The sequence below is a fragment of the Vicia villosa genome, unplaced genomic scaffold (genome assembly GCF_029867415.1).
Source record: "Vicia villosa cultivar HV-30 ecotype Madison, WI unplaced genomic scaffold, Vvil1.0 ctg.000089F_1_1, whole genome shotgun sequence".
NCBI lineage: Eukaryota > Viridiplantae > Streptophyta > Magnoliopsida > Fabales > Fabaceae > Vicia > Vicia villosa.
Window position 1 is genome coordinate 1,115,735 of NW_026705008.1, and position 10,246 is coordinate 1,125,980.

The window sequence follows — 10,246 nt, forward strand, 5'->3', positions numbered from 1 at the left end:
AATTGAACTAATAAAAAGTGAATTTTTATCCTCATAGAGATTTTATAAAATGCATACATACGTTGAAACTGAATACTAAGGATACGTGTCTAGACATTTATCCATGTGGTTCGTTGTTTCCTCCAACCACCACCTACGTTAATCACTCTTCATCCATCTTTGTCAAACTAAAAAATCCAAACCTTGTTTTTGGTTTTTTTTCTTCTTAATTTTTAGTTACTCTAATAAATAAACACCGCTATCTAACTTTCATTGTTACTGTTTGATTATATTTTATATATTTCCACTTTTTCTTCCACCAACGTTTCAAACATCAAAACAATGGCGTCTGACCCTGAACAACCCCCACTTTCCTCTTTCTCACAGGTTTTATCTTATTTTCTTTCTCATTCTTAACTTCTCAATTTCAATTTCATGTCTATTCTATTGTATTGTATTGTGTAGTAGCATGTGCAAACATTGGTTGATTTTTTATGAGAGAAACTATATTTTGATGTAATGAAATTGTTGAAAGTAGAAAAGCTTAAAAGGGTATTGATTTGGCTTCAAAAGGGTATCTTAAAATATATGAACTATTTGCAGTAAAAGTAAGCTCAAAGAAAACAAGTTTAACAAGTTGGTATGTACTGAATTTCCCTCTTATGTTGAGAGTTTTCACATAACAGATTTTTGTTTTGCATGCCTATTTCTCAATGAAGTCAGAGAATTATCAGTGTTTATCTTTTAGCACCACACTTCAGATTAAAGGTGTGTCGGATGTCGAACATGACACCAACACATTTAATTTCATGTAATCATATTTATCTGTTTGGTTTTTGTGTTTGCTATTTTGGGAAGAATTGAATGCTTGCAAATAGATACACATTCAGATTCATTGATGTTTGATACATAGATTCATGCTGTTTTAGTGTCAACTAAACTAGTTTGTTGTTGTTGTTTTATGATATTTATTTGCTTTTTATAAATTGTAACACTTGAAAATTGAAATGCATTGATTTTTATTAGGAACGGAAGTTATCCGCGGAGGTTACAACTGAAAGGGAGCCTCTGCTTAATGGGTTTCATGCCTCTGAAAACTATTCCATCTCTGCAGCAATTCTCCCGTGGGTGTTATTACCTTTCGGCCCTTACTGTGTTATTTTATACATGTTGCTTGCAAAATTTATCATATATCTTTATTTCTGTTCAATCATGCATATACAATAGATATTAGCTACATGAAGGATAATCTTTTAGCTTGGACTAGCTATGGTAGAGGGCTATAACTTTAACTGGCTATGTCAAAGACTTTAATTTCTAGGAGTGGTGTTATGTTGATCGGGTTTGCTGAATGGAGATATGTGTTAATCATGAAGGATAGAGGATTGCTGATGCGCATCAGCAATCCTCTATCCTTGAGCTTTTAACTATCTTGTTGGAATTTAATATCGTATCAAAATGATACCAGGTTGATTAAACACATATCTTGTGAAAAAATTCCTCCTTTTAGGCTTCTTCCTTTCTTTTCTGCTTGATGTTGATGAAATAACTTGACTACTACAATGAAGAAAATTGCCATCATTTCATGTGCATTATCCACCCTTGATTTTTGTAATATCAAGTCTTTAATTAACCATGTGATACTCTTTCCTAGTGAAAAGACAATGAAATAAAATAAGAGTTCTGCTTGTAAACTAACCAAAAACATGTTTTAAAAATTTCAGATTTCTCTTCCCAGCTTTTGGTGGTCTACTATTTGGCTACGACATTGGTGCCACATCTAGTGCAACAGTCTCCATCCAGGTACACCCTTCTACTCTAGTGCAACATTGATTTTTAGTCTTTGCAATAGCATATATTCAGCAACCCGCTGTACCGCTATATCATTTTAGGGGGTCGGGGCTACGCAACACTGTACGGGATTAACATCATAGCCTTCATGTTAACAATTTTGGACCCTTCCTTTTCGATCACGTGCAGTAGGGTTTAATGTTTCTATCCACTCATGCTTTGATTCTCTATGGAGAGTGGGGTTTAAGATTTATTGATTTTCATTCTTATTGTTGTATTTTTTCAATACTTTGCTTGTGTACTTATATTTCCATTCTTTGCAGTCACCATCACAAAGTGGAATATCTTGGTATAACTTAGACTCGGTTCAAATTGGACTTCTTGTAAGTTAAAACTAAATTATTGATTTGTTCTTTATTTGGTCATGGCTTCATGCCTTTTTGTAATTTTCATGAATCATTTGTTAATTCATGCAATTGTATATTGGTCTTGAATATGAGCCCAGTTATTGAAGCTTGATGTCTTTTGCAGACTAGTGGATCATTATATGGTGCCTTAATAGGCTCTGTGTTGGCCTTCAATATTGCCGACTTCCTAGGTAATTGTGCATTTTTTTTATCAGTTATCATTTTACATATATCCTTCGAGGGCGAAGCTGACATGACAAATTTTATATTTAGGGAGAAGAAGAGAGCTATTTGTAGCTGCACTGATGTATCTTGTTGGAGCCCTCATAACAGCATTAGCTCCTAATTTTCTTGTATTGGTGGTTGGGAGATTGGTATTTGGAATAGGAATTGGATTGGTATGCTCTTTTTTATGTATAGGTCTGATTTTGTATTTATAGTTGAGGAATCATCGATATGTAACAATTATAGGAATTAACCAACCTTCTCTCGGTTAGCTTATAGCATCTTTTTTACTATCTTATAGCATCTTTTTAATCTTGAAATTATTAATAGTGTGTAGTATATTTTCTCAGTAACTCATTAACTTCAAAGTAAGATACACGGTGTTCATTCTATCTCTTTCAGGCCATGCATGCTGCTCCAATGTACATTGCAGAGACAGCTCCAACGCCAATACGTGGACAACTAGTCTCTCTGAAAGAATTCTTTATAGTGATTGGGATCGTGGTAAGCTCTCGAACTTTCCAGTAGAATCTTGAATTTTCCCGAATGTTCTATAAATGCGGAAAAGCAAATGAGCTTTTTTAGTTTTTCCTTTTACTGCTGTTTAACTTCCATAAAATAATCTTCTATTATCAAATTAGTTTCTGTTCCTAGTTTATCAATATTGCTAAAAATGGCTGTATATCGCAAATTTGTGCAGGCAGGGTATGGACTAGGTAGCTTGTGGGTAGACACTGTTGGTGGATGGCGGTATATGTATGGAATTAGTAGCCCCGTTGCAGTAATTATGGGATTTGGAATGTGGTGGCTCCCAGCTTCTCCTAGATGGCTACTTTTGCGCGCTATACAGCAAAAAGGGGATGTTCAGAATTTGAAAGACACGGCAATTCGTAGTTTGTGCCAGCTTCAAGGTCGGACATTTCATGATTCTGCGCCTCAGCAAGTAGACGAGATAATGGCCGAGCTTTCTCATATAGGTGTAGAAAATGAGGTTACCTTTATAGAAATATTCCGTGGAAAATGCAAGAAGGCCCTTGTGATTAGTGCAGGATTGGTCTTGTTTCAACAGGTTTTGTACTAATTGCTTAAGTGAAATGGTAATAATTATAAGAGTTATCAACATTTCAGTATATTTATACTATAAGATGCAAATTTATGACAGATCACAGGGCAACCAAGTGTTCTCTACTACGCCGCATCAATCCTTCAGGTGTTTTGTTAGTTTTAATCAAGGAATATTGTTACAAATTCATAGAATCTATTATTACTTGACACCATAGAGTGTAATGACACTATTATAATCGAATTAAATTTCGCAGAGTGCAGGGTTCTCCTTAGCATCTGATGCTACCCGGGTCTCTATTCTCCTTGGTGTATTTAAGGTAGATTTCATTTTCTCATGTTCTTAATAATTCTCATTTTCTCAGTTTCTATTATATACAAAATTTGATTTCACGGATTGTAAATATATTGTTCGAGACATGAAATGTTATTTTATCTAACTACCAAAGGACTAAATATTTTCAATGGCGACATTTCCTTCTTTTTTTTGTTCTAGTTGATTATGACCGGAGTGGCTGTTGTCGTTGTTGATAAACTTGGAAGGAGACCTTTACTTCTCGGAGGAGTTTCCGGAATAGTAAGTTCCTTTCTATCTTAGACTTTGACAGATGATTTTGGTAGAAATTTCCCAAAAAAGAAGCATTTTTCATTTCTATCTCAAATTAAGAGGCTCAGTCGAGTCTTCTAATAAGTCCTTTGTGCTGCATCAACGTAGTTAGTTATATAAAAGGAATGAATGTGGAAATCTCATGCGTTTATTTGTATGGCAGGTTATCTCCTTATTCTTACTCGGCTCATATTACATATTCTTGGATAATGCGGCAGTTCTTGCTGTAGTTGGTCTGCTGCTCTATGTTGGTTGTTATCAGGTGAATACGGTCATTCTATCCTCATTCTTCATATCATGATTTATATCATCTGTGACTTAGTTTTCATCCATGCTTACAACATTAAGTGAATCTATGTTGTTTTTCAGATTTCCTTTGGTCCAATGGGTTGGCTTATGATATCAGAGATTTTTCCCTTGCGCACAAGAGGCCGGGGACTCAGTATAGCAGTTCTTGTCAATTTTGCGGCAAACGCCCTAGTTACATTCGCCTTTTCCCCACTGAAGGTGAATAAAATCTTTAAAAAGACCATATATTTTTAATGTGTTGTCTTCAATCACATGATTTTCATATTTCACCAACGACTTTATCCAAACTGTGTCTTTTTTTCGCTTATGTTTACAGGATTTACTGGGAGCAGGAATTTTGTTTTACATATTTTGCGGAATAGCGGTGGCGTCACTTGTATTCATCTACTTCATTGTACCAGAAACCAAGGGGCTTACACTAGAGGAAATTGAGTCAAAATGTCTGTAATCACTTACCTTGTTTGTTACATCTAAATTTTTGCATATACTTGTCTTATGCAACTTGTATTTATCCTGAGTTGTGAACTGAGGTATGAACACTGGTCAAACAGTGTTCTCACCAGGAATCAAACTTGGTATTCTCCGAGTGTCGTCCTTTGCATGAGCTCCTTTACCACTGGAGCCCAGCCCAAGTGCTTGGTTGAATCCAATGTATTTGTCATGCATAGATTATATGCAATAAGGTTCACTACATTCTTGTTATCAATTAAAATTTCCATTGAATGTATGTCACATCTACCAAAGTCACTGCAACTACCAACAACAAACTACATTCTTAAATACACTATTCTCGTATCCACTAAATCAATATTAAATGATCATAATGAATATTTATTTCTATAAATATCATTGCTTCTAGCCATAGAAGCCATAGCATTTTCGCCATAAACACGTCTGCACACAAAAGTTGTGATCAAGATGGACAAAAACCAAACTCGCCATGTGGAGTTTAAGAGGAGAGATGCTCTACAATTCTTCCACGCATGAATGGCTTAATATTTTTTTGAAACATTTTCTTTTACATCGAACTAATTTCAATAAATCTTATTGTATTGATGTTTCATTTTCTTGTTTATTAACTAGCCCTATTGATATATCCGAATTTAATGATGAATACATATATTCTAGGATTATTAAGTTGAAGTTTCAAACTAAAATATCTCCGGATCTAAATGAAGTATTTTTTACCCTATGGTCTCTTGATTTATTTTGCACCTAATTTTGTGTCATTCTAATGTTATAGTTTATGTTGTCTGACAAAAATTACATGACAATATAAACACTAGTAGTAGTGTAGTGATATATTTGCGAAGAACATACAAGGGGCGACAACATCCTATCGTCCACTAGGGGGATGACGTCGCCCACGTCACGCCCAGTCATCCAATATAGGGAATCGTGGGAAATAACGTGTCTTGGTCAAAGATAATGTAGAAAATGATTCAAGGAAATAACCCACGTCTTTCTAGGAAATAAGGATTCAACTGTCCACTATCATTACTAGGTGGAAGGTTTCTATTTTCAAGAAACCCTAAAATACAGGCGCGTAGGCTCCTATAAATATCTCCTCCTTAGGTTGAGGAGTATATTCTGAATTCACAATGAAATACCCCTAAAATATAGAGTTTCTCACCCTCGTAAACTTGCTCTCACCACCGTGAACTTGCCCTAGACTATCCCAAATTCTAAAGTGTATGGCCACCCTTACGACCCTACCAGCACAAAGGTGACACACATCTGTACTTTTTTTAGCAAGTACAATGGCGTCCCCCGCGGGACTCTGGTAAAACTGACTTAAGCAACATCTTCCAATATCGTCACCATTTTCATTACTTCCTCCCAAAAACGTTCAAGAAATATCCAAGCTTCATGGTTAACACCATTGTAGGAGGTTTCGCCGGTGGAGGAAGTTCCAGGTCCTCGCAGAGAAAATACGTCAAGCAGGTGCTAATTGTGAATGTAATATCCCCATGTTTCTCCAAAGCCATACGAAGAGGACTAAGGGCTAAAATCGTTTCCTCTAACAATGACGCCATTGGAGTTTACCCTCGTGACGACGATTCCATGGTCATCACTGTGCAATACGATAACTAGGATATCAAGCGAGTCTTAATAGACTTAGGAAGCTCAACAGGCATCCTATTTTAGAGCATATTCCAAAAGCTCCAGCTTGATTTCGACAACATCAAGGCGTTTTAGAGCTTACTAGTAGGCTTGTTAGGTAAACATGTGCAAATAAAAGGTGACATAACCTTGGAAATGACATGCACCGCTGGAGAAAATTTCAAGGCGATTTAAGTCAATGACCTTGTGGTAGACGCCTTATCACCCTATAATATCATCCTTGACATGCCAACTATCAACTCATTAGGGGCGATTATAACCATCTTATACTTGGTCCTGAAATACCCGCAACCCAATGGGCAAGTAAGGACGGTCCGAAGAGTCCAATAAAGCATCCAAGAATGTTACCAGAGTAGCCTAGAGAAGAGGAAGGAGGATGTCGCCCTTGAGGTTGTCCCCTTTCCCAAAGCATAAGACACAACCACTATGAGCTGGAATCCTAAAATAGGCGTAGAAAACAAAAGGTTCACACCTACAAAATATTTGAAGGAGGTTTAGATAGGTCATTTGTATCATCAAGTAACCAAGATGACGAAGAAGAGATCAAACTAGTTGACTAACTCAAAAGCAACGTCGGTTTGTTTGCCCAGACTCCCTCCGATATGCCAAGCATAGATACTATAGTGATGTGCCATCCCTAGCCGTTGAACCCCATGTAAGACCAGTGTGTTAAAGAAAGCAGAAAGTTGGAGGGGAGAAGAAAGTCACCATCGACGGGGAGATAAATAAGCTAGCAAGAGCCAATTTTATCACAGAAGTAAAATACTCAACCTAGCTAGCCAAAATTTTCCTAGTAAAGAAATCATCATACAAGTGGTATATCTGTATAGATTTCATCGACCTCAATACATCATCTCTCAAGAATCCTTATCCCCTACCAGATATTGATCGTCTGATTGATGGGTCTTCGAGGTACAACCAGATTAAAGTGAATCCTCTTTATGTGCCCAAAATGAAGTTCATCTCAAACCACGATAACTAATATTATAATATTTTGCCCTTTGGCTTCAAGAATGCAGGTGTCACTTACCAGCAACTCATGGCTGCGGTATTATCCTAATATATAGGGCGAAAATTTTAGGTCTATGTCAACAACATGATAGCGAAGACCTCAGAATGGCATAGTCATGCAGTAGACTATGAGGATATTCTAGAATCAGTCATGAAGTATAACATGCTTCTGAACCCTGCCAAGTGCTCATACAACGTGCATGCACAAAAATTCCTCAGCTTCATGTTAACAAAGAGGGGGTATTGAAGCAAACCCAGATAAGTTTTAAGTCATCACCGATATGAGAAGCTCCACCAATATCACAGAAGTCCAACAACTAACAGGCCATTTTTTCGCTTTATCTTGTTTCCTCTCCTGCACGGGCGATACGACCTTTCTTTTCTTTGACGCCTTGAAAAAGAAGAAGTTTGAATGGACCGGGGAATAAAAGGATTCATTATCAAGAATAAAAGCCTTCCTTATATCTCCCTAGCCTGACTCGCACAAGAGCAAGGTCGTCACTGCTCATCTACTTTTAAGCAACATATCAGGTGATGAGTTTAGTACTTGTCTAAGAGATGGAAAAGGTATAAGTACCCGTGTATTTTGTAATAAAAATGTTTAAAGGCATCGAGGCACGTTATCAGAAGAATGATAAACTAGTTTTGGTTGTTGTCCTCACAGAGAGGAAGCTCCAACCCTATTTCCAAGGTCATAAAGTGATCTTAAAAACAAACTACCATGTACGACAAGTCCTCAAGAAGCCAGATCTAGTGGGAAGAATGGTGTATTGGTTGTTAGAAATTTCAGTGCATGATATAAAATATGTCCCAAGAGGAAGCCTCAAGTCACAAGTTCTGGTAGATTTTTTGGCGGAATTTATCTCGACAGTTGAAGAAGAGGCGCACCTGAATGGACGTTGTCGGTTGATAAGGCCCCAAACATCAAAAGGAATAACGCCAAGATAGTTTTCGAATGGCCAAGTAACATATTGATCAAGCAATCATTGGAATTTGAATTCAGCACTACAACTAATAACACTTTTTATGAAGAAATTTTTATCTCCTACATGTTCTGGAAGCGCAATGTTTTATTTTGTAATAAGATAAACAACATGTTACATCGGTGTTATAAAACACCGAGGAAACACATCTATAAGTTAGCGCCTTTTTTATCCATAAAAAAATTAATAAACTTGTTATCTTGGTTTTCTTGAGAATCGAAGTAATATAGCTATAAGAACCTCGCTTTGAATCCCTGTTTCCGCATTTAAAGCTTTGTTATCAATAAACAAGAATAGGCTATAATAGAAAAAAGAAATATTTCATTGATAATAATAAAAAAAACAATACAACAAAGAAAACTACTAAACAAATTCAAACTTCAGTCAACTCAACTTCAACATTACTCATAACTATCCCTAACTTATGGAAAAGTTCAAAAGAACTCTTCCATAAGGTATGAGAAAATATGCATCAAGACAATTCTGCTCCACCAATAGGTGTAGCAGAACAACATGAATTGACTATGATCTCAGTATAGAAAGGCGACATTTGAAAAAAACATTAATAAGAAAAAGATTAGAGAATAAATAAACTGTCACAATTTTGTCTTAATCGAATATATCATGTCGATAAAAACTTAACTGAATAAAAAATACATAATTTGGTATAGATTTATTGTAACGTCATACCTCTCGCAAAATAGACAACTAATTGACCCACATGAACGAACATTTTTCTCATACTTCCAAGTTTCAACACACCCAACCATACACCTACACCCATATCCCAACACAATTCACTTACACTAACATGTCTTAGTTGTTCTTTAGCGCCTAATTTAAGCACTTGCATAACACCCAACAACAATAATAACAACAACTTCAATTTAACTCCTATTTTCCACCAACTTCTCTAATCCACACACATACATACAACCAACACCTCAATCAAACTCCCACTTTCAAACACCAAGACAACAACTTCATTTTTCCACATAACCATTTACCCCAAAAATATAACCCCTCCATTAAAACATCACCCAACAAACAACACAATCACACTATCAATTTACATATGACAATGAAATAATTTTGATAGCAAGGCATATAACAATTTCTTTAATGACATGTCACAAAAAATTCATAACATACTAAATGTTACGCATGAAGGATGTAGCCATCCCAAAATATAACGAATAATTATTTCGTCGGAGTGAACATTCTTCTTAACCATCCCAAAATGCAGGCAGCCAACAATTATCTCGTCGGAGTGAATAACAAGGAGCACTTTCCAAAATGCAGGCAACCAACAATTATCTCGTCGGAGTGAATGACAAGGAGCACTTCATTAATGTAGAATTGACACTCATCTACTAGGATCCGACCTACAATAATTTTAAATAGAAATTCTTACATCGTAATTAAATTTGAGAAAAGGGATCATGCACTGACAGTGTAAAATATTTTTAAACTGTCAACCAATCACCGCCATGCATCCAATTAAAACATTCTTCTATTATTAATATATAAAAGCAAAAGTACCTGGAAATTACACTATAAGCCCTCTGATAAAACAATTAAAACTTTTCTTATTCCATGGATAAAACTGACTTTTAACAAAATAACTCAATATCATTGATTTGACATTTATTACGGGGTGAGGTGGCATCACAAAAATATTTGTTACATTTTTTATTTTTTTAATTCCATAATTAACTAATTAAATCAATTGCACATTTATTGGTTTG

The 10,246-nt window shown here is 35.8% G+C and overlaps 1 protein-coding gene across 1 annotated transcript; it reads left to right on the forward strand.

Annotated features, from left to right (window-relative positions):
- Positions 1-99: 99 nt before the first annotated feature.
- LOC131623954 (D-xylose-proton symporter-like 2) lies at positions 100-5,147 on the forward strand. Its single transcript, XM_058894961.1, has 14 exons — positions 100-366; positions 1,006-1,103; positions 1,704-1,782; positions 2,094-2,153; positions 2,302-2,368; positions 2,451-2,575; positions 2,805-2,906; positions 3,103-3,471; positions 3,565-3,612; positions 3,722-3,784; positions 3,961-4,041; positions 4,235-4,333; positions 4,441-4,578; positions 4,697-5,147. The coding sequence occupies exons 1-14, from the start codon at positions 322-324 to the stop codon at positions 4,826-4,828; spliced, it is 1,506 nt and encodes a 501-aa protein (XP_058750944.1). The 5' UTR covers positions 100-321; the 3' UTR covers positions 4,829-5,147.
- Positions 5,148-10,246: the final 5,099 nt, after the last annotated feature.

Excerpts from the sequence above, each read along its gene's own strand:
- LOC131623954 (XM_058894961.1), top strand. The coding sequence starts at position 322 with ATGGCGTCTGACCCTGAACAACCCCCACTTTCCTCTTTCTCACAG. Across the intron at positions 3,472-3,564 it reads GATTGGTCTTGTTTCAACAG|ATCACAGGGCAACCAAGTGT; the intron begins GTTTTGTACTAA and ends AATTTATGACAG. Across the intron at positions 3,613-3,721 it reads ACGCCGCATCAATCCTTCAG|AGTGCAGGGTTCTCCTTAGC; the intron begins GTGTTTTGTTAG and ends TAAATTTCGCAG.